The 24,751-nt window shown below is 44.5% G+C and overlaps 1 protein-coding gene across 6 annotated transcripts; it reads left to right on the top strand.

The window, feature by feature from the left end:
* Nucleotides 1-38: 38 nt before the first annotated feature.
* LOC146173310 (TAF6-like RNA polymerase II p300/CBP-associated factor-associated factor 65 kDa subunit 6L) lies at nt 39-24,751 on the top strand. 6 transcript variants are annotated; one of them, XM_084584674.1, is made up of 14 exons: nt 39-319; nt 809-1,009; nt 2,355-2,441; nt 3,864-4,014; nt 4,882-5,063; nt 6,587-6,664; nt 8,766-8,867; nt 9,103-9,227; nt 11,987-12,251; nt 12,964-13,125; nt 14,841-15,005; nt 16,774-16,963; nt 19,684-19,865; nt 20,141-20,668. In XM_084584674.1, exons 2-13 carry the CDS (start codon nt 824-826, stop codon nt 19,848-19,850), a joined length of 1,860 nt encoding a protein of 619 aa, XP_084440800.1. In that variant the 5' UTR covers nt 39-319; nt 809-823; the 3' UTR covers nt 19,851-19,865; nt 20,141-20,668. The 6 variants fall into 6 exon arrangements, with proteins under 6 accessions (XP_084440800.1, XP_084440798.1, XP_084440799.1 ...); XM_084584672.1 differs by lacking the exon at nt 20,141-20,668 and adding an exon at nt 21,519-24,751 and having other exon boundaries at nt 40-304; XM_084584673.1 differs by lacking the exon at nt 20,141-20,668 and adding an exon at nt 21,465-24,751 and having other exon boundaries at nt 40-304.

The following is a 24,751-nucleotide window of genomic DNA, read 5'->3' as shown; positions in this document are numbered from 1 at the left end:
GTGCGGAATACTAGTATTGCTCAATCTTATCGATTAGTATACAAGTGTAGCTACGAAAACTGGTAACTTTCTTTGCGCGCACACAGGTATCTAGCAGGTGTGCTTTGGCGCATTAAAATTCGCTGATAAAAGGTGCGCTGTCGACCCCCTGGTAGAGTTTAGTGGTTTAGTTTTCTCCATGGAGTGGGGCAGTGGAGGTGTGGCGATGTGATCGTCGATAAGATTCGTTGCATGATACAACAGCGTCCCTAGGTGTCTCCTAGCAAAGGCGACACGCACAGACGAAGCAAAGGACCTTGGCCTGGTTAGTCGGAACTGCGTGCGTGCCTCGGGGCTTTTTGGCAGCCGACCCTCAATTTTCAAATGGTGCCGGTACTGCACGCGCGAGGCAGCGCGGCATAGCTAGCATGTTGAAAGCAACAGGTAGATATACCAAAGATATACGCCGTATAAAAACTTGGCCTGCGACTTCCTGGTCAGTAGAGAAGCGCCAAAGAAGAGCTGCGAACCGGTTGCCTTATCGCCGGATATATTACGAGCGAAATAAATGCATGAATGACGCCGGTGTGCGATGCTTTCTGAAGTCCGAAACACGTGCAGGGTCTGTGGAACATTTGAAAATAAGTTTATTTCATAGCATAAGAGTAAAGGAGTCATTGGCAGCTCACCAAAAGTCAATTGAAGTCATGCGTCGATGGCGGAAATAAGCAGCTTAGCTGTGTGTCGGTATGCAGGACTGACTATAAAATCGAAAGCACTAACGCGGTTGCTGCTGACATGATGGTAACGAATGCACTCATTGCTGCAGAAATAAACCTTGAAGATGGCATCGAAAAGGACTCTCAAAGGAGCGGCACCCGGGAAGAAGCCCGAAGAGAAACGATATACCCAGTTTTCCAGGGACTCTGTCAGCCTGTTCGCGGAGTCGTACGGCATCACCGGTGTGTCCGAGCAGGCCCTCAGCCTTCTGACTGAAGATGTCAATTACAGACTTCGTGAACTGGCGCAGGTAGGAAACCTGTACCGTATGGCTGCGTTTGAGCGGGTGGTAATGTGTAATTACCGGCTTATTACAAATCTACACCTTGGGGGATTCCCTTAGAATTGGACAAACTTGCCTTGCTCTCTCTGGTGTTTTTCTTGGCTACAAGAAGAAAAACATTTTTCAACACAAATTTTTCTTTAAGGGCAAATGTCACTGTATTGCCAGAGAAACTGGAATACTCGTAAGAGTGACTTTTTGAAAAGGAAAAAAACAAACAAACAAGAGCTGCAGATGTTTTAGTGGACTCTCATTTAGTTTACAGTGAGTTGACCTTGGTGTTTTCAGCTCCTGTTTGTTTTCCATAGTAATTCTTGCAAATAATAGTAATGGATGAAGAGGTTGCGCTTAGTCCATCAAACTAATGGAAATGGCTAATAATGTTAATTTAATGGTCATTCCAGTGGTAATGGTTACTTCATTAACCTTAGGCATCAGCTAGGGTATTAGTGTCAATCTTACATTCGCTTGAATAATGTGAGGATGTATTCTGCTTGCTTGACATAGAAGTTATGTCTCGATGCTCTAGACAAGATACCTGCACAGGTCATGTTGATAATTGTGAATTTAAGTTAATAAAAGTGGCACATATGTAAAGCTTTTCTTTCCAGCACAGCTTAACACTGCAGTCTCTTAGTTTAAAAGACTAAACAGTACATTTTGTTACTGCAAGACGAATTGTATTGCTTATGAGAAATAAAAAATTGGGCATTAATTGTTTTTTGACTATGACAGGCAGTTGGACCAGGCTGTCTTCAATTTATCTCATATTCTGTTGCACATATTGTAACTACAAGCACTAAATTAGAGAAATTATACATCTTCTCGTGTTCTACCTCGACAAGCAACAAGACAGACAAAGCCCTCAGCATTGCTACATGAACTGCCAGAAACTCTTATAATTGGTGGTAAGGGTCAGCTAATGTGCAACCTAAAAGGCTACAAGCTTGGTTGTCAAATAATTTTCCTCCATTGTTTCTTTTTGTGCGTAACTGTATCAATTTATTGGTGCCAGATTTTTGACCAGTCGATAGTTGTTCTTGCACACGTTGAGAACAAGCTATGGAGTAAACTGTTGCAAATCTGTCGTGCTGTTTCCTACAGAATTTAACAGGAAAAGTAATTTACTTTTCAGGTTCAATTTTAAGTGCTTGCAGGGCCAAAGATAGGTGAAAGTTAGCTGCAGTAGTTTTGTAAAGTGTTGGAATATCATGCAGATTGTTTCTACAGTTTGAGGAAGCACTTCAATACTGTTACTTTTTTAATGTGGCACTATGATGCGTGATGTGATTTCTGTTCTTTTTATCCTCAGAATTGTGGCCAGTTCATGCGGCGCTCTAAGAGACGCAAGCTGACATGCAGTGATGTGGAACGAGCTCTCTACTGGAGTGACTCACAGGTAACCTGTGCAGATATGATTCTCACGTACGGCTTACGTGCAAGACACTGAGGATACAACATACTCCTTAATTTCTTTATTTAGTGCTAATCTTTTTACGTTATTTTTTGCCATTTGTAGTCCTTTTTTGTGTTTTTCTTTTTTTTTTTTTTTTCTTTCTCCACATATCACACTTTGAACAGTTGGGGCTCTTACGTTTAAGGCTGCATTTAATTTGTGCAGTATTTTGTGTTAGTGAATTCTTTTAGGGAGGTTCTTACTTTTTGGACTTTCCTGTGCTTTGAAATTCATAGTGGAGAGGGCAAATCTGGCATTATTTTTCATTTGGAAGTTGTGCACAACATTTGCAAAAAAAAAAAAAAAAAAAAAAAGGCTTACATTCACCAATGTTCACCAGGCTGAAACTGGCACTGCACACCTGCTAGTTTGTACTGTTAAGTAACTGTATCAGGGAAGAAGCTCTGTAGGGAGAAATCGGGCTCAATAACTCTACTCGAAGTGCAAAAATTAGGAAGAAAATTAGATTGTACCCCCTCCCCCCAAGAAAGGGATCCTACTGTAGCAGGATAAGTGCTCTTATTTTAAAGGTCAGTTGTTTTATCTTTATAATATTGTCTAATTGAATTGGGATACAGATCTAAGTGCGTAAAATGCATATCTTGTGCTTGTTATTGCTTTCGTTTCTAGTACATCAATAAAATGGCAGCACTACATTAAAGGTCTGAAAAATAAATTTTTCAGACCTTTAATGTAGTGCTACGTCCAGGTGCTATCAGAAAAATAGCAGCTTTGGACGAATGCAGAATTGCTCTTGCAGCCTTTCTGCGTATAATGTTGGTTAAGCACTTTGCGTCCCACAGAGAATAGCTTCATTGAACAGTTATGTTGTACATTGCCCTTTGTGCAAACCATGCTGGCTTGTACATTAATAATGGTGAAATCCAGTTGGTGAACTGGAGCACGTTCCATATCTGCAAAAGAGCAAGATGTCTGGGCAATATAGGTACTGTACCATTGGGGTTCAATCAGAACTTGTGATTTGAACCCAAATTACCCATTAAATTACTGCTCTTTGGTTTCACAGAGCGTCAGAACTTGCTCCAGATCACTGATTGGAATTCACCGTAAGATGTTCTAGACTTCAAGCAGGATAACAGTTGTTAGCATCTAACAGTGTTGGGCTGAGTTGAGAGCAGCAATAACGACAATGTAAGGGATTTTGATCGAGTGGTACTAGTATTTCATTACTTCATCGTAAAAGACACTCTGGAGCTGAAACCACTTTTGTTTAACCAGGTGGTTTCTGCCAGCAGAGCTTTATGCAATTGAATGTGGCCTTCTCGTTTTTGTAAATTACGGCATTCGTCCCATTTTCTTGTTTGGTGTGATGTGACTGACGTGAGGTCATTGTGCTTTGCTCAGCCTTGCTACGGGTGCAGTGGAGAGGAGCCGCTGCCCTTTCGACACGTACGAGAAGCCGACGTCTTCTGCACGGACGACAGCCTCGTTGACTTGACGGACGAGCTTGATTCTCCCCTCCAGCTTGATATTCCTCCAGAGCCAAGCGTCCAAGGTTCGCACTTTAAGGCGTCGACCAAAGTCATGCCACTTCATGATTGCAATCTGGTTGCCAACTGCCTGCCAGCTTATGCATGTTGCTTGTATGGTGCAAGCCGAGAGCTGGAGGACAAGTTGTAGCTTTTGTCACATATCACATTAGAACATGACGTGACATGCAATGTCATGTGGCCGCCTTCTGTCATGAAGGCTGACTACTTTACGTGTCCGCCATCAACCAGAATTTCGAAATCTCTTTTTGGCACTGTCTTGTGTATTTATTTGTTTATTTGGTTTTCTTTTTTTCCTCTAAAAGGCTCTAGGCTAGTATTTCTGACTTATACAAGGAGGCAATGCAAAACTAATCGAAGCACCAGAGATCATAATGAAGAAAATACTGAGGCATTCCAGGACATCACAAGCCGTTAAATAAAAACAACAAAATAATCTTAATGAACCGGTGAAGGAAATTCTGTTCAAAAGAATAAAAGGCTGGTATATGGTACCTGGAAAGGAGTTCTCTTCCGAAACGGCTTGAGGAAAGAAAGCTGTGTTTGAAGGCTTTAGACATTGCTGAAATGGGTTCTGGTAATGACTCTGGGTGTAATGTTCATCTTTCACTTATTTCTTTAAGGATCTGAAATCAAGGTGTGTGTATGTGAAGTATCAAGTATTATGCGCATAAAGATTGAGTAGGAAACAGTTCTGCTCACATGCAGCAACTGGACAGGGCTGTCCTTTATCCATGCTGTAGAGAAATCGAATTTCCTGCACTGTGTTATGAACGAACCCAAATTCTTTTGTTTGCACAATGAGTGTGCGAATATATGTCATTCCTGTGCGGGTGTGATGCAGACATGCTCCACGTTTGTGTCCTTGGCAGGACGATGGCTGGTAGTGGAAGGTGTGGCACTCGAACCGGACCCCGACAAACCACCAGGTGTGGGCCAGGATGAGAGCAGCAGCGGCAGCAAAGCGGTCCACACTGACGTCAACGCCACCCACATGCAGTACTACGAGGAGATCACCAAGGCCCTGCTTGGGAGCGACAAGCAGCTGGTTGAGGTGACCTGCACAGTCTAGGGCTTTTTGATTTTTCATTCATAAAAGATATTGTAAAAAATTTCGCTATACCACATATACTCCTTATCCCTGTATGTTTGAAGTGGGACAGGGCTGTAAGGCGCTGAAAATCGTGGAAAAGAGCAACTCTTTGAAAATTACATTTTGGATGTTTACAGCCCCATACATACCTACTATTCACTCCCTGGGTCATTCATTCTACTTTATAAATAAGCAAATGAGCTGAATAAATTCCACCTCCTTTCATATTTTTTTTCTAGATTTTTTTTTAAACAAAATTTTTACGGTTTTCTAGTTTACAAGAAGGGATATCATTGCATCTAGAGCAGATAAAGGAATAATTTTTAATGCAGCATGCTCTTAAGCGATGTAACTATGCACTGTTGGGAACAGATTCTTCGTTTTTTGCTTGCAATTTTTTTCTGTCCTTAAATTAAAATGGTTCATCGACCACTTTTCCTCACCTTGAACTTCAACAAGTTGTAAAATGACAAATATTGTCCTTTACCAAAAAAGTAGTTCCTACATTTTTTTCTCTCTTTTTTCTATAAAAGAAGGAATGAAAATGTGAAATATTTTGAAAACTGATTGACATATGAGAAAATTGATTATATAATATTTACAATCAACATAAAAACCAACCAAGAGTGTGCATTTTCATTGCATAGAGCATAAAAATGAAAAAAATGTTCCAAGAGCCATGTGCCCCCTTAATTGTGCATGATTTGTAAGGCCTGTTGGAAGTGCTTGTGGTGCCGTAATTGTAACGGGCCTACAATAGTGACTCTGCGGAAACTGGGAAATACCCTAATTTTTGAAGTAACGAAACGGTCAAAGAGCTTTAGCACTGTCAAAATTTCAGGTTAGGTCTGCAGTTTGAAAAGGGTTTGTACTTGACGATTACAATTTTGTTTTCATTGTCTTCTGGCTGCAGGCATGTGGCATGGTTGATGTTTGTGTTTACCACAGCTTTACGGTTTTAAACATTTGGTTTCACACTTTTGTAATCTCTTGTACTTTACCTTATCTCGTGCAGTATGTTGGGCAGAGCTTGTGAGATGAGTGATACTCTGCTTTTATCAGCCGATGTAGGCCAACCGCTCATATTACGTGCTTTATTCTACTTCATTATACTATTAGGTGGCCAATGCTGAACTATATAGCACTGCATCTTGGAAGTGTAGCTTTGCTGGTGCAACATGAGGGTGAGAAAACGGGGAACAGATGCTTGAGTTTAATGAAGTGTGATCCACCATCTCACTACCCGGGCAGCACTGCAATATAATGGTTCTATATAGAGCCAGAAATTGTTTATTAAACACAGTTCCAATATTGGGCCAAGGTTTTGTGCTGCCTGGGTAGCTCCGTGCTCAAGTGCACTTTGTACATTGCACTACTTTCCTGACATTAATATTCTCGTTTAAGTACAGTGGGAAGTTTCATTATGTCGTTACAAGACTCTCTAGCCTCCACTCAAGCCTTGAACCCTGCCACCTCTTCTGCAGGTTGCCCTGGAGGACCTGGCTAGCAACCCTTGCCTCAGTCCACTTCTGCCCTACCTGGTCCACTTCGTGTCACTCGGGGTATGATCAGCACCTCTGTTTGCCAACAAAGAAAGAAAAAAAAAAACTGAGGTTGACTCTGTCATATTTTAATGCAACAAGCAGAAAAACAGGGTGGCATCATATGATGTCAGGAATTCGTGATTTGTCTAGAGGTTGATGACATCACAGGGTCACATGACATAGCCCAGTTGGGAGTCCCGCCGGCTGTTGGTAGATCGATGCGCTGGTCACGTGACATGCTTAAAAGTAATAGCGGCTTCGGCAGCAGGTGGAAGCTGCACTTTATTGTATGCAGACCTGTCTGTAGAAGGCTCGACATATCAGATCAAGGTGGCACCACAATCAATGCCACCTGTGTCTACCATAGTGTACAAACAACTCGAATTCACTGGATTGAATCTACAACCTACGATAAGTGCTTAAGTTCAAGAAAACACAAAGAAAATAAATGAGACTGAGCGCATGGAGCTGCAATGGCCAAAATGTAGCAGCAACATACTTCTGATGTTGCATTCCTTGCCCAAAGTTACTAAGTGCCCCCATAATTCCTTGCTCTTACTAAAATCTGCTCTGTGGCTCTTTCTAGCTGTCTCGATGCTTGGCAGCAAAACATTATTTATTGCTGAGATAATTAGATATAAAAATTTATTCACCACTGGATCGAAACACTTGGTGTCAAGAATGAAGAGGACCCCATTATCACTGTTAGAAAGTTAATGCTGGTGCAGTCTGGCATCGGGGATCTGCGCACAAAAATTTCTCTTGATACACTGAAGTTAGCTTGCGATAGTGGGCCAGTGTTGATGATGCCAGCTTTCTAAGTCTTATCTTTAAAAGCGTGCAAAAGCAGCGTTTCATGTAAGACTAGCCTTTCTTTATTGTTGGAATGCAGTGATCAGTCTCAGGACAACTTCTCTCTTTTACATTCAGTGTCTCTTTAAGGCATGACAGTTGTGGTCGGTTCTGTACATTCTCACTTATGCATTGTTGCTAAACACACAACCATGTAAAGTACAACTTTCACATCGTACCACATTGGTCTTCTCCTCAAAAGCCAGCTGCGTGAGCCAGTTACACCATCACCTCAGTCAGGTCTAGTGCAGGCCAAATGCCTCTTCCTTCAATCTTCAATGTGAACCTAGTCTTATAACACTTGTGGCCAGTTTATTCCAGCTGATTTAATAGCCTTCTATTCTCACCTGACACTCTGCTTCTATCAGCTATGCTTCCTTTTCCTCAATGACCGTTCTGGCACTCCACTGGTTATTTCCTATGAGTGCTGCATGCTTTACAAATGTCAATTTTATCATCTTAAAGGGACAGAATACTGCACTTCAAGTGCCCAGTTTCTTTTTGGCGCAGTGGAAAGTTTCCTGTCTTGAGTGGTCGATTGATTAGAGGTTTTGTCAGAAACACCGTGGAAAAATTTTACTGGAAATGTTTCGATCAGTGCATGTGCATGCGGCCATTTTTATGTAGTCCGATGCTAGAAACCATGAGTAGTGACCGCGATGACGATTGCGCATCTACAAAAGTGATGTACTGAAACTAAGATAAATCTCATCTTCCAGACAGTAATTAGGCATTTTTAGTACAGAGTAGTGTCCATTTAATTTCTACACCCAACACTGTTACGGCACAGAAACGTATGCCTCATCGACAGAAGTTTTAGTGAGCCATGGTCACCGCTTCATCCAAGGAAATCAAAACACTGTGGCACCATCTAGTGACAAAATGCTAAGAGCACATCATAGGCAATGCAGATGGAGGATGGTTTTTGTGATGGTCGCAGCAGAGAGAATGCGAAATATAATAAACAAGGCGAGCTCTCTTCAAAGAACAGAGAATATGGTGCATTTGTGAAACCAGTTACCTTTTCTCGATATGTGATCACGTGAATTACTACAGTGATAATTTCAGTGTTTCGCCACAAGAGGCCACTTCAGTCATTTTTATGCGATTTTCGGTGCCAAATTAAATTTAGAAATCCCCATTTCTTGGATATTGTAGAGCTCGATCTATGCCATATGACGCAAGGTATTTTTATTTCCACCGTAATCCCATTACACATTTTGGTCAGTGTTCTGCCCCTTTAAGAACCAACTGATCGTCGTTGCAGGTACGGAAACTGAGCCACGACCTTGCCAGCCTGGACCGCCTCCTCCACGCTATCGGCGCCCTGGCACGGAATCCTGCACTCTACCTCGACACCCTGCCCTATGTGAGTATGTTAGAACCAGTCATCACAATCCTTAGGGCCAGTACTGGTACATCCTTGGCAACTGATTGGCCCTATGCATGACTGGTTGTTGCCAATGTAATACCAATATTGTGTACATGATTTGTGCTTCTTGGGAAGTGCATGGGTGTGTGAACCCAGTGGTTTGCAGAAAATGGTGCCCAGCATTGTTCACACTGGTGTTTCATCGTTTCTGTGTTTCTGCATTTCATGGCAGCCAACACTAGTGGTCCAAGCACTGTTGTTCTGCCTGCTTGAGCCCCTGGCTGCTGCCATCAATCCAGCCAATGACCACTGGGCCCTGAGGGACAATGCGGCGCACCTCCTGGCTGCCTTGCTCAGGTGAGAGGTCTGTTTCGAGGTATCGTGCCCAACAGTAATGGCACAGAACACTAGAACTGCTGGCTTATACTCATCGGTCTGCAGTCGGTGCCATTGTGTTTTTTTGTTGTTGCTCATCTCCTGTACTATTTGTTCGTGGCGGCTTCTGCAACCGCTGATTTTTAAGGCAAAAGTGTTCCTTGGCTCATGAATCGGCGTCCGCAGGAATGTGTCAAACGAGCTAGATCCATAGCCAATCCAACAGTAGCCACATAAGAAGCCAACATGGGCTATATTGGCTAAAATATGTAAACATTGGGTAATGAATAGCTAAAAGCCATGCAAAAATTTTAATACTAAAACGAAAAAAAAAAGGTAATAGAAATAAAAAATTAGTTGGGGTTTAACTCTGGTTAACCCTAGTTGAATTGCGATAGCAACGACGGAAGCTTCTTTTTCCTGCTACATTATTCACCTATAACGCCCTATCAGTGTAAGGTACTACATTATTGGGAACACTTAAGCTCATCCTTTAAGAGTATGACGCTCGAGCATAAGCTACCAGCCCACGTATAAATGAGAAGGGTTCAATGCTGCTGAACCAAATGGAGAGCGAAAGCATTAGTTGCCGGTGACCGAGCATTCTTCTTCTCCTCCTCCTTTTTCTTTTCTTCTTCTCCTTCTTCTTCCTCTACTTCTCCTACTTCCTCCTCCTCCTCCTCATCTTCTTCTTCGCGGCTGTTCAAGGTCAACCGTGGCGACTGGCCATGAGCTACGCGACGGCTCAAAACCTGGCGCAGTATTGCTAACGCAATAAAAAAAATATATATTAGAACAAACTTTCACTTTGCTGCACTTAAGCAGTCATAAGTGCCCCTAGAGTTTTTTCATCTCCGCGTCTGGGGTGAAACAGAACAAGCCGATGTCCTAGCGATGGCAATGGTGGTGCATTCTTCACAGCTTTGACGTGAGATGGGACGTGAAGCCTCGTGTCCAGGATTCTGTGATGGTTTAGTTGATGCGGACTATGTGATGCATGGCCCTCTGCTTATTTCTGGCCTTTTTCTGCAGTAGCCTATTTGATATTTGTCCTTGCCCCGTTGCTTTCATTGGAGAAGTATAGAGTCGCAGGCAAGCAATATGTGTACTTTTATCACAGCCGGGCAGAGTGATTCCGACATAAAGGCAGCACTTCAGAAAGGCCTCGCTCCACTCGCTGGGTGTGGCAAGTGCGTATGCGCTTAGCTCAGCAGTTTTTTTTCTGCATAGTTGCCTTCTTCTTTATTTGGTTTTTACACAAACCAAATTTTAGACTTCTTTAGACTAACTTCCATTCGTGCTTTCTTTAAAAGAAAAGTAGCTGCAGTAGCTGGAATCGAACACGCGTCCTCAGGATCAGCAGCTGAGCTGTGCCGACACTGCAAGGAAAGACAAAAAATGGGTTCTGAATTAAACACAAGAAAAAGTTTGCCAAAATACTATTTAAAATGTCAAATAAAACTGAGGAGTTCAGCCTCTAACCTTAAAGCACTGTGTTTTATTTTTGTCTGTCTTTGTTCTGTCCTCCTCCTTTTTCTACTTGCACTGAGCACATGACAATAGAGTCCGTATTCCGAGTTTGTGTCGTTATCTAAAGTGTTGCTATCTCCCCGACCTCAAAACATATGATTAGTGGAAACGCCGGAACCAGAAGTGACTACCACTTCTTGTTTTGGCATTTCTACCAATCATATGACTCGAGGTCAAGGAGATAGCGGCACTTTCAATAACGACGTAAATTGGAATACGGGCCCAGTTTTCATTCTACACTTGCGTGCAGCTAATGGTGCCCTCTCCAGCAGTGTTGGCATGGCAGAATCCACATGTTAGGAACCCATACTGCGTCATTTCCCACAGTCTGCTTACGACGTGTTGGTTTGCAACCATTGGCGCAGATATGCTTAGCAGAATACATGTTTCTGCATAGATATTGCCAGAGCTCTTCTCCAAGGTTGTAAAGGCAAAAGATGTTGAAGTAGAAATCTCTGATAAGCAAGCTCAGGTCATTGCTTCAGGGACAACAAACATGCAAGCACTCGCGCACAAGCAAGGACTCATTGCACTATCGCAAGCATGCCATTTGTTCGCTTATGGTTTCTTTCTCGGCAAACTGTTATTTCATGGTTCTTTGTGAACTTTCCCAGTCAGCTCTTGGGGAAGTTTTGCGATCATCCTATTTCACAGTGCTCTGCCGACCCAACCAGCCACTGCAGAAGTTGAGATTGCTCTTCGAGCATTGGCGTAGTTTGTCTACGCCGGGGTGCAAAGCAACCATGTTGACAGCATTTCTGGAACCCTTTTTAACAGGACACCAGAGAGACAACACTCAAGTGACAAGTCAACAAAAAGACATCAAAGTAGACTAAAAAAACAGCGAAAGTGCTTTCGATAGCGTTCAGAGCACTTTTTGAATTTTTAGTCTGTTTCTTTCTTTTTTATTTCAAATGGCCTGAACAGCGCAACTTAAATGGTTGACAAAGGAAAGAAAAAACACAAATGCTGAGAGACAAGAAAAGATGTCTACAAGCGCTGATCTCTTGTTTGTGGTTTTTGTGATGTTTACATTCCTACTTGGAGTAAAGGAGTTGAAGGTAGCGCTTGCATCTTTTCTTTCCCTGGTCCTTCATCGAAGTTACGCTGTTACTGTCATTTGAAATACAATGCGAATGCGCTTATTGTGCTATGTTGCTACGATTCCTTTTCTGCGAAGGTTGTCATGACAACCGTGTTGGTTTATGCAGGTTCTGGGGCGACCGCATTGTGGGCCTGGAAACGCAGGTGTTGGACTCGCTGGGCGAGTGTGTACGAGACCCTTCCTCGCGTCCCCTGTGCGCCCAGTATGGGGCCGTGTCGGGGCTGACTGCACTGGGTGTGGACGCCTTGCGGCAGGTGTTGGGCCCGCCTCTGGCTGGCTACTGGCGCCATCTGGAGGCCGTGCTGGCAGATTGCCGCCCTGCCAACACCCAGGCCCAGGCAGATGCCACACGGGTCCACGGGGCATTGCTGGTTTGTCGTGTTTCTCACTCTTTCTCTCCTGATGCAGTAGGTTGTTGTTGTTGTTTATATTCCCTGCCAACCAAAGCTACATGTGTGAATCCATCCTAGAATCCAGAGCCAGCCACTAGAACGTAGCATGACATGCCCTTTCTTGCAGCAATGCATGATGCACTGACACATCTCTCTTTCATCTTCAATGCGATGTGATCTACAAGTGGCAACAAATGCATGTTAAGCAAACAGATCAAAAAGAAGAGATGCCATATATTTTAAATAATAGCCATCACTTCTTTGTGTACATAGAAAAATGTCAGCTGAAAACATATATAGAACCTTTACTCATAGCGGATTAACGAGGATGACCCTAACGCAAAGACATTTCAGTCGCCGTTGCCCACATTGCATATTCCTCGTGCAAGGACTGGAAAATTGTTGCCAGCATTTTAATATGTATGCTGTGCGGTATGAAATGACCACTTAATTTTTTTTACCTCAGAAGAATGAAAAGGATTCATATTTGCTCATAGCAAAATTTTATTTCATGAAAATGAGGTTTCTTCCCGCCTAAACCAATTTCTAGAGACTGTTTCACTGTAACCACCAGAATGATGTATTTAGTGAATTTTAATACTTGGCACAGCTAGTGTATGTTATATCGAGACACAAAGCAGCAACATATTGAACATATTGTTCTCTGGTACCGGCTTTCACATGTTGACAGTTGGCAGCGGAGCTACTGGTGAAGGATCAGCGTCAAAAAATGGCACGGTGCGAGTCTCTGCTGGCACCGTATGAGCTGCTGTACGAGTGCTTTGGAGATGCCCTGGCCTCTAAGCTGCCCTTGCTGTCTGATGTGGCCCACCTCCTGTACACACCACGGCAGGTGAGCTTCACTGAGTAAAACCTCATTACAAGAGACACTTAAGGGACTCGAAAAAGATATCTCTTGTAACCAAGGTCTCTTGTAACCAAAAATTCTTACCAACTCGTATGTGTGGCAGTTTAGATTTTCTTATCTGAATTCTGTTCCATATCAGTGTCCTGTTTTGTTTCAATATGTCGGGAACCAAGAAGCAGTGCCTCCTCTTGACTGGGAAGTCAAAATGTCCCTATTGTTTCAGCCACTGTCATCACATTGCTGTGTGACTGAAACAACAGGGACATTTTGATTTCCAAGTCGAGGAGGCACTCCTTCTTGGTTCCTAACATATTGCAACAAAACAGGACACCGATATAAAGCAGAATGTAGATAAGGAAATCTAAACTGCCACACATACAAGTTCGTACGAGCCAGCTGCGTTGCATGAGCCCACCTGGGTTGTGTCTTTTCTAAATAGTGGAGAAGTTACTTTAGGGGCTTGCAAAAGTTCTCCTTAGTAACAGAGTGTCTCTTGTAACCATGTCTTTTGTATGCAATGTTGTTAACATGGCAAACATATTAAAAGCAGCCAAACCATTTTTATGTGTCTCTTATGACCGACTGTCTCTTGTAACAAGATTGTACTTAAGCATGGCAACTAAAACCACTCTGGCTGTAAAGTACCGGCATGAAATTTGCCGAGTATAAGTAATAAGTTGTACTTATGTCTGAATACGGGTCAGTCGTAAAGGACAACTTCGGAGGTTTTTCGACATTCGCATTATCTGGCAAAAAATTTCACTTCAGGTTTTTCTCTCTGCCCTGACGCTTTCAACCAAGTCTGGGCGCTGTGCGGTAATTTATTTGTACAGAGCTTGATTTTGAATTGTTCTGCAGGCAACACTGTGTTTGTGGCATCACAAGCATTATACCCGCGTTACTGCCCACTTCCCACGTGATTAAGAAATTTTGAGGCCGGTACTAGGCTGTCTCAGGCATTTTGTGTACTGTGTCATGATTTCCGACATCCAACACGCGTGCAAGGGTTTTGCAATACTGTCTATAACGTCCTGATTCGTCAACTGGAATGTCGTTTCCGGCCATGAAACCAGTTTTGGTTTCGATTTACTGTTGTTTCTTTTCAAAAACAGTTGTACTTGGATTTTTAGAAAACGGTCTTTTGTATTGGAGTCAGGACACACCGGGAAAAGTAACGCAATCAATAACTCAAAACGATGAAAAAACCACCAGAGTTGCCCTTCAACTTGCTTTCCGCAATTCACTCTATGAGTTCAGAAACTTACGTTAAAGCGTCTTTGCTAAGCCATCCCAATTTCATTTCGTTTTAAAGAAACGTTTCAGTAGATTTTCGTCTGGTTAAATTCTCAAAGTCCTACTCAGTGCAGGAAAGCCTAACTTTATGTGCCCTTAGCAGTCTTTGAGAAAAATGAGAGGACCTTTACTTTGCATGTTTACACAGATCCACTGCTGCCAAGATATAAAGCTCTAGAAGCTGCAGCAGCACGAATGTTTTATTTGACAGCAACATTTTCACTGTATCTACCTGTCAGTTTACAACGTCCCAGCATTAAAAACTCACGAAATGCATATAAACTGAGTTACCTAGATAGCAGCCTCTTTCTTGCATGGAATTTGCGCTTGCCGTGAAATTGGTGGTGGCGTACCAGACTAGAGTGGGAAATGTCGTGCCTGGTGTCCGTTGCGGCGGGTGACCGCAGCCCTCTTTACAGGCAGGGTGTGGACAAGTTCGCAGCAACAGCCCCACGGGAGAGCAGCTTCTGGAGGCCTTCTACGAAGAAGAGCGCAGCCCCTCAGCCGCTGACGAGGACAACAACTCGGAAGAGAGCAATCTCAGTGGGCCATCACCCAATATCCACCCGCAGGTAGGCCCTGCACTTCTGCTACGAAACTGGGAGTCAGCCCATCTGCACCTTTCACAAGACAAAGACCTTTTCTGAATCCTTTTATGAACTCTTTCTTGTGCCACCTGCAGACATCCTAATCTCAACCCGCCCACCTGAGTCTCTGCTACCCTCTCACCCCCCTTTCTTGTTGTGTTGCTACGTTAACCTTCTGTTGGGTTCCACTCTGTTGTCGTTATCTTTTCTATCTTTTCTACACTTTTTATGCCCTTCCTATGTTGATTTCCTTCACTTCCTACCATGTGCACTTCAGTGTTCTATTGCACAGGCAGAAGTACAACAAGGAAAACAGAGAACTGAACTTGGATCGTTTCGACTGCAAGGCCAGTAGTGGGTGTTCTACGATATGCAAAACATTGCAGTACTATTTTGTGCTTCATTTGAGAGAGTGCCATTGCTCATCTTCATAGTTTCCATAAAGATTTGAAGCACATTTTGATGGTCTAAAGTGTGCAGAGGTGAAAGCCCATTGCACAATCATGACGTCATTAAGCTTACTAATTAACTAATTCAGTTCAGTTCAGGCGTTCAGTCGTGTCCGACTCTTCGTGACCCTATGGACCATGTCACGCCACGCTTTCCGGTCTCTCACTATCTTCTTAACATCACATAGCTTCATCTGCAATGCCTCGAGAATGCCATCTAACCATCGCGTTCGCTGCCTACCCCTTCTCCGGCGACCCTCAACCTTTCCCACCATCAAATCTTTCTCCAGCGACTCCTCTCTTCTCATCAGATGACCAAAGTAGCTGAGCTTTAACTTTAGAATTTGACCCTCCAATGAGCAGTCAGGGTTTATGGTCGACAATATCGACTGATTTGATCTTCTTGCAGTCCAAGGAACTCTTAAGAGTCTTCGCCAGCACCACAATTCAAATGCGTCAATTCTTCGGCGGTCAGCCTTTTTCACAGTCCAACTCTCGCATCCATACATCACAACTGGAAAGACCATAGCACGGGTTATACGGATCTTGGTTGGCAGACTAATGTCTCTGCTCTTTACTAGGCGGTCAAGGCTAACCATTGCTCTCTTTCCCAGAAGCAGGCGTCTCCTAATTTCATGGCTAATTAACTAATTAGGATTGACTAATTAATAAAACTACCCTAGAATAATTAACTAATTAGCATTTACTAATTATTATCACTTTATCAGCTAATTATTGTTAATTTTCATACACCTACTACATCATTGATTAACTATCAGTACTGAAGAAATCCTAATCCTTCAGAAAATGATTGACAGCTGCCGTAGATGCACGGACACGCCAGCGAGTCATGAGCCATAAAAGGCTTTTGCCTTAAAACATTCAGTCACGTGATTATCCTGGTTGAAGGCCAGCAGACTAGAAGTTAGTTAAAGTTAGTTACGCTTTGTTACCACTCATTTGTGAGGCTGAATTCGTATTCAGAGTGTGCGTCTTTAGCCGAAGTGTCGCTATTTCCCCGACCTCGAGTCGTCTTGACTGGTGGAAATGCCGGAACCAGAAGTGGTACTGACATGCAGTTCTGGTGCTTCAACCAGTCAGAGGACTCTAGGTCAGGGAGATAGCGACACTTTCATTAACGACGCAAACTCAGAACACGGACCTTGGACAACAGACGAAAATCGTGGTGCACGACATACCTCACTGACTAGTTGACTGCTGCAGTCGTACCGTGCGGTGTGTGCTGGAACTGAACAAAAGTGAATTCCTTGCATTCAGGACGTGCGTGCACATATTGTCCGCAGGTGAAGAGCACCATTTCTGACCCAGCACGGGGCATTCGGTTGACGATTGCCCTGAGGAGACCGCAAAGTGAGAGTAAGCAACCACGCAAGAAACGACCCGTTGCGGCTAGTCCCCACCGGGAGCCAGTCTTCGAAGTGGTCCCCTGGTTGCGTCCACAGCGCCGGCCCTCCATTACCATAAGCTTCGAAGGTGGGTTGATGGTGTTGGGGGCGATTTACGGCTGTTCACAGTGGGTGAGCTGCCACGCCATGTTCTGCCGCTGAGAACGAGGTTGTGTGTTCAATTCCTATCGGTTGTGACTTCATCGGGATGGATGCAGAGATAGGCCTGTCTTGTGCAGTGTATGAGTTGAAAGGCTTCAGCTGGTCAAAATCAATTCAAACAGTCTGCCATAGATTTCGTCTTAAAAGGAGTCTACTGATATTTCAGTAAATGACAACAAGATAACAAGACCTAAGGTAATGCAGATGCTGCTTACTGACCGATGTTTAGATCAGGGGTTTGTCTGGTTTAGCTTGCAATAGGAACTCTGGTCTTGGTGGTAGAAATGAAAATCCGAGCTAAGCATATACAGTAAAGCCTCGTTGATACATCTTTAAAAGAAATGCGGGAAATAAAAGTATCATCCGGGAGAACTTACGATCGGAGCCACCTGATTTTGAAAGTTTTAACTGCTGAATGAGGTGCAAAGGCATTTAGAATTGAGACTTTCCCTGCATTAAAGTATAGATTAGCATTTATAGACATCCAGTAAGCACAGATCCTTTTTTTAGCTCTTGCGGAATTCAATTCGTATTTTTTTTTTTTTTTATGCAAGCTTGCCATAAGGCATATTATAGAAACTCATGTAAATTATTTTCGGTAAGGAATCCGGAGCAGGCTTCCACTCTCCGTATTTGCATTGCTTTCTTAAAGTGCAGGAGAGATTTAGTAAAGAATCTAGTTCGTAGAAGGCAATGATGAGTCGGAATCGCATCCTTGGTTGTTTCTGGATGCTTTGCCCCTTTACACCAAGACATGTGGAGAAGCCATCGCAGTAGCCTTCAGCCGCCGTGTTTTTGCTCATGCCCAGATGCGGCTCACTAATATGCAAGTGAATAGTTGTAGTTATCAAATGGTTCACTCCTATGCCCCTAAGGCACCACAAAGAAGCCACCGCGTTTGTCCTCATAAAATCATGTTTCTGTGGGAACGGGCACCTCGTATGTTGAGTTTCTTTGATGCTTGGCCCCTTTGCACCTAGGCACCAGTGTTGCCAATTTAGCTACTTTGTAGCTAGATTTAGCTACTTTTGGACTCAACTAGCTACCAAGAAAGTTAGTTTAGCTACGAGTAGCTGTTCTAGCTCCTTTCTTCAAAATCTAGCTACAAATCTAGCTATTTTGGTGAAATATAGCTCTAATCTGGCTACATTTCGGAAAATTACTATTCTGGCACGAAAAACCTTTCCACAGACGCTACACATGATGAAACTGACGTCAGGCACATAGCGCCATCTGGTAGTTTTTAAACAAGACGCAAACCAGACAAACTTGCGAGTAGTTGCGAGAAAGAAGGAAACACTTGAAAAGAGAGAGGAGGATGCAATACAAGGCGCGGGCGTTTTTGCCTCCGTGGAGCTTCCTCCATGCGCATCGAAGTCGTGCTCGCGGTATACTATTGTGCGTGTGTGTACGCATTCCTATTACTTAAACTCTCAACGTTCCCTGCGCAGCGGCCATAAGGTGCCTGGAATCGACTGTCTGATTCGACTCTCTTTGCGGATCATGCGCGGTCAGCGCCGAGCGGATGTAAGAGGCCAAGAGGCCCACCGGATCGTGTTACGCCGAGTCGCGGACTGAAGATACGCCTGGACAGTCATTAAACCTTTCATAACTCTCCGTTCATAGGCCTGTGTACACGCAAAAAGTAGATAAAAGTCCATTCTTTACATGTTTACAGAGCAGTGATGCATTCGCAGTTCGTCTTTTCTTAGCGCGCAAGCCTTAACGCTTTGCAAAACTACGTCTGCCTAAATTATCGGAATGGAAATCTGAGCACGTTTATCATTCGTAATTCGTTAGTTAGCGCTTGTCATGCGTAGTCGCCTGCAGGAAACCATGTCTTGATAGCTGTGTTTAATTTTTACAATAATAGAGCTGCCAATAAATGCGTTATATATCCAAAATATAAAGTAAAAATTCTCGGAAACAAATCTAGCTACTTCTAGCTCCTTACTAAATTTTTTAGCTACTTTTAGCTACTTTCACGCTGCCATCTAGCTACTTTTGCTCACCGACATTTGGCAACACTGCTAGGCACTGCTGGAAAGCAACTGTGGTGGGGGAGCGCCGCTGATCAGCTTTTCATGTCGTGGGTCTTCTTTGAGAGGTATTTGTTAAGTTATTCTCAAGTTTCACCCGACTGTAGGTGACCAAAACCAGACGTGGTCTCCAAGTATCATAATTTTACCATTGTGCATGCAACACAATCATTCTCCATGAATGGTTGCTGCAGCAGCTTCTGATGTTCAATAGCAGATGTGCAGTGCGCAGCTGCCATTAAATTGCATTTCAGACTATTTGCTTTTTTGTTTCCTCCTTGGGTTTCTGCCTTGTCATGCAGCATCTCATTTCTTTCTCCTTTTACATAACATCCCATTTCTCAGAAAATCTGCCATAGGCGTTGTGAGTGAAAAATCATAGGCATGGCGCTGACGAGTGGTAGCTGGCAGTTGGCATGGCTAAGCACTGATTTTGCAATAGTTAGTGTTATTAGTACTACATGATATCAGAATGGTTTTTCTTTTTTCTGTGTCTGCCGTGCACGTCATCAAACATTGTCATGGCCAAGTGAATAATGTTTACATTGCTTGGTAGTGCAGGACACAGCTCTAGTGCTGTCTCATTGAGTATGGCTCTGACACCCAGGTGCAATGCCACTGATGTTTGCGACACCCCAGCCCCCTGCTCCGGTGGAGACTGAGTGCCGCACTGCCAAGCTTAGCCGCCGCATGGGCCGAGTGGGTCGCGGTGCAAGGAGGAAGAAGGCATACCGGGACAGACACATCGGAGCAGGCATCGATGCTCTGCTGTGACCGGCATGCTCCAGGGTATACTCCATTGGCTGTACAGGTCAAACAATTGTTGCATTGGAGCTAGTCAGTGAGTGCCTGCACTGTGTTGAGTTATTAATTTGTGTTAGCATAGCCTGACCGCTACCACAGTGCAACATCACTGTTGCTAGACTGTTCTCAAATGGCATAAAAACGGTGCCAGCGTAGCGGGCAGAGTACTTGAAAGATGTGCTATTTCATTGATTGCATCATTTGAAGGCTAAGTGTCCTACTGGTGAATTGAACATAATCTCCTCACTGTTGTCTTCTAGGTGAACAGTGGGCCTTCTGGTTACCAGCAAGAGCCCCACACTTACAGTGTGATAATATTAGGATTGAAGGCTGACGGCGGAATGCGACCACAGATTCAGATTGCAGTTTCATCACTATCCATCAATGATGTGTGATCACATGGTGAAAATGGACTTGTACAGTTAACATCATAGCATCGTTGCATGTGTTAATACTGCACCTTCATAGTTTCATCTTGCTGTAATAAATGCTCACTGTTGCATACTCATTATTGACTCCTAGTTATTAGCTCGACAGTCTTATATTCCCCATTAGCACAAACGTCGTCAGCAAAGGTGGTGCCCAGACATGAATATCACGAGCATGCTTCTGCTAGGTGGCGCTACATGTTCTGCTGGTGCATGGACTGTAGGCAGGGTTGCAAGGTGTTCTGGGAAAATAAGCACCAAATAAATCTTTAAAGCATCCAAAAAAGTTGCCGGCTGGAGCAAACATTTAGTCACCAAAAATGTTGCCGTGGTACAATAAAGCATCAATTTTCAACTTTATTTTTAGGGTACATGTATTAATGACCTGATTCAGGGCAAATGATGTCATGCTATGTCGAAACCATAAACACTCCAATTCCGCCTGCTCACAGCATGGATGCCTTCATTTATGTGTCCTGTATGGCTAAGACAATCCAGCAGTTCAGTCAGGCTGGTCTCAGACTAGGCCATATGAAAACACGTTCACATGTTGCTGAATGCCCAGCAGGTCCGAAAATGAAGTCTCTCTGGGTGCATGGTAAGATAGCGCGGATGCCGGGTGTGAGAGAGACATGCAGAGAGCAGCATAGCTACTATTGCCAGCACTTTTTCGTCCCACGGGAAGCCAAGACGCCTGGGAATGTTTATGCAAAAAATTAACCCCTAAAAAATTGTTTTTCTCTGCTGTATAGTGTGGACAAGTGAAGAATAAACAAGAATGTTACCTCATATCTTAACTTCTAAAGTCGGCGTTGTTCGGTCTGCTCCGTGCGGGAGAAGGAATCTTCCCAAGAGGAGAGGATGGGGTGAGTTATAGGGGGAATGCCGCTGGGTGTTTTTGGGCAGGCCAATGTTGTTGGCAGGTGGGGCATTTTTTTGGGTAGCAGGTGGAGGAGAACAAATGTTTGTGGTACAGATTCGTATACGTGTGAGTCTGCAGTTGTTGCCATGCCACAGCTTCGGCCTTGGTGAGTGTTAGGTGCGGCGGTGGCAGTGTTCTTCTTTGTGTACGGTAATATAATGTAATGTGGGTGTAAGACTGTAGAATTGCGCTGGTGTCCTCTGTGTTTACTTCCTCCTCCGCTTCCGTCGACAGCGCTCGGAAGTTTGCTGCTCGGGAAAGCGCGACGACACCACATGACCACCGAAGGTTCCATCCCATAGGGAAGCCGTCATCCTAACCAATTCAAAGGCTGCTCATCTACTCCTGAAACTCCCGTAAGGCAAGATAAGTTTAATTCTTTGGGCCCGCCTCCTAGACCTCCAGACCAACCTGGCTGCCTTGTTGCTTCATGGATCCCCGGCCACCTGGTTATACCAGGAAATGAGGCACACTCTCCGAGGCCACTCACGAGGACCCCAAACTCCCTATATCAGCCGTCAAAGCGTCAAATTTTTCTACTTCATACGGGAGGTTACATTACCCTCCACCCTGACCCCAGGATCGCCGCGAGCATCAAGGCTCACCACCTCCCTCAGAAGCTGGCACATCCAGATCAGCGCCTACTTCTCAGACTTCGCTCTGGCCGTTCTTGGATGGCCTCCCGTCTCCACCGCCTCCACCATGCCCCTTCCCCAGCTTGCTTCTCCTTCGGTGCTGACGAAACCACCCATCACACCCTGCTTCTGCCTATCCCTGAGCCAGGCTCGACAAGCTGTTGCGGTCAACTTCCATCGCCTGGGCCTTCTTTACTCCAGAGCCTCCGAACTACATTTCCTCGTCCGACTCCACCTGGCTGTCCTTCGTCATCTCTTGGCATTCCTGAGCGCCACTAGTCTGGACTCCAGGCTCCGAGTCCTGTCTCATCCCTGGAGCACTGCCAAGCTCCCTAGGCTCCTGACATGCTCTTCTCCATGCATGTATTAGACCAATTTCTAGAAATTAGCTAGTATGGGGAAGCAATTAAAGCGCGAAACTAATTCATGATAGAATAAAAACAGGAAAAAGTACGGATTTACCTGAGCTGTCGAGTGCAGGTGGTGACCTGTGGGAAGGAAGGGTTACATGGCGCGCAATGGATGGAAGTCGGGGGCATCACGGTAAGCTGACTGCATTGAGAGTGCTCAGTCCGCACGCAGGGGGCATATGTCATGTTCTTCGAAGTCCATGAAGCATGTTTATTACATCGCTGCGGCGGAGCATTGTAAGAGAGATGTTTCTGTCAGGTGAAGCAGACCTCGGACAGCAGCCTGTACCGATTCAAGCTATTTTTACAACGACTTTCGCCGGATAGTACATCCTTATTGAATAGAATGTTTACATATCCAAAGTAAAGCCGTGCGCCTGTTCTTCATTATTTCCGAGATAAACACAGCTCACGAGATTCATGTGAGATGCACAATAGTTCGTACATCGACGTTAGAAGTAACACAGCAGCTATTGATCGAGTTTCTAACACCTGGCCATCTGCGAGAAGGCTAAGAGAAGTAATCATCAGGCAGATCATAAAAACAGCCCTTGGTCTCTCCATCAGTTCATCTACGAACCGGTTAATGAAGCTGGATGTGCACAATACGCTGGCAGAAGCAAGTGATAGAGGCCAACCAAATCTCCCAATACGAAAGACTGGCAAAGACCCGGACGGGAAGAAATATACAGCATGACTAGGCATTCGATATGGACGCCAAGGGGACCTGAAGACGAATATCCCGATGGAAGTCAGGAAGCGACTAAAAATCTCCCTGCTGCCACGGAACATGCATCCAGAACATCACCAGGAAAGAAGGAAGAAAAGAGGGGAAACACTGCAGAAGATATATCAAGGAAGGCAGGACGTGGTCTATGCTGACGCCGCCGAATATGAGGACAAGCAGGTTATGGTTGCTGTAGTGACAGATGAACAAAATCTAATAAGCGGCTCGGTCAGGACGGACATGGCTGAAGAGGTGACCGCTGCTATTTCGATAGTAGGGACGATACTACAATTATAGGTGATTAGAAAACAGCAGTATGCAATTTTCTCAAGGGAAGGGTCTTTCGACAGACAAAGAGTATACTGGAAACTTGTCAGGATGACAGAATAATCCGGCTAATACGGGCACCAGCCCACTCACCTGCAGCTTCAGGGAAATGAGGGAGCTCATAAGTTTGCCCACGGTCTCACCTTCCGGGTAGGCTCTGACCCTCAGTACACTCTGAGCAGGGATAGGCTGGTCAGCTATAAAGGGATTACTGAGCACAATCGGCTAAACAGAGTAGAATACCCACCGGCAGATAGGACACTAAATAAGCGGCAAGAAAGCATCTGGAGGCGCCCACAAACAACGACTTTTCCGAATCCAGCTACACTTAGCCAGTGGTACCCGGAGCAATTCTCAGATAGGTGCAAACTATGTCAGGATAAGGCGGATCTGGTACATATGATCTGGACGTGTCCACAGATCGAAAATATAAATCAAGAGAAAAACAAGTATTTTGGAGACTACTGCTGTGCTCACACACCGACATGCAGCTAGGAGTAATTTGACTGGCCGAACACGCCGCCCGGGTCCAAGGACTCCAGATCGCCGTGTATGCGGATAGGTTGACGCCTATCCTGCATCTGTTAGGTATTAAAGTTTCACCACCACCACGTCCAAGGCTTAACGAAGAAGCTTGCAAGCATGGCGAGCACGTGTGTTGACAAGTGACCACTGGTGCAATAAGGGTAAAAATGAACAGGGCGAGCGACTAGTGAAGATTGATTGATTGAAAGTCCTTTATTGAATGGGAAGGCTCATGGGACAATCTTCATTGTATAGGTCGTCACTCGAATCACATAGCTCTAACCAGGCCACTAAGCGAGCCATATACTTGGAAAATATCATCTGTGTGCTAGCATCATTTTCTAGAAGGGAACGGTAGTTCAGGCGGTAGGGTTTGATCTCGGAGCGTCCAGTAGAAAAAGCAGGGCAATCCCAGAGTAGATGAGATATGCCGCCGCGAGTTAGAGTCGTACAGTGGGGGGACGTAATCATTTTCTCCGTATACTGACGCCAGCGGGCCATAATACGTGGCGTGTAAGCCGCATGGGTGATGAGCTTATTCAAAAAGACTTCGGGTGAGCTGGGTTTTTCTTGTAAAAGGTGGGTCTGGTGTGGCCACCTGCATGCGATGCTGACTGAGGCTACGAAGACTGGTCCGAGTATGGGCCTAGTGCGCTGGTATGGAGGCGCAACTGCTCCGGAACAAGTGGCGCCACCTCCCGCCGGCGCACCCGTATGTGGTACGTCTGCTCGTCGGAGAGAGGCGGCGGAGTGAACGCGAAGTCTACGCTTCTCGACAGCAAACTTGTTAGAACGAAACTTTCTTCGGCCATTTCCTGCCTCGTGCCACATGCGCACGTAAGAGACATGTGTACCATGTGTTTGTGTTAAAAAATAAATCGAAAGCAAAGCAAAGAA

The sequence above is a fragment of the Amblyomma maculatum genome, chromosome 11, assembly GCF_055883805.1.
Source record: "Amblyomma maculatum isolate TAMU_Amacu chromosome 11, ASM5588380v1, whole genome shotgun sequence".
NCBI classification, from domain to species: Eukaryota; Metazoa; Arthropoda; class Arachnida; order Ixodida; family Ixodidae; genus Amblyomma; species Amblyomma maculatum.
Note: the sequence above shows the minus strand (reverse complement) of the source record. Positions and strands in the feature narration are given on the sequence as shown.

Bases quoted from the DNA above. Each gene is read 5' to 3' on its own strand.
- LOC146173310 (XM_084584672.1), top strand. From the start codon at position 824: ATGGCATCGAAAAGGACTCTCAAAGGAGCGGCACCCGGGAAGAAGCCC. The intron at 4,015-4,881 runs GTTCGCACTTTA...TGTCCTTGGCAG, and splicing joins TCCAGAGCCAAGCGTCCAAG to GACGATGGCTGGTAGTGGAA. The intron at 5,064-6,586 runs GTGACCTGCACA...CCTCTTCTGCAG, and splicing joins GCGACAAGCAGCTGGTTGAG to GTTGCCCTGGAGGACCTGGC.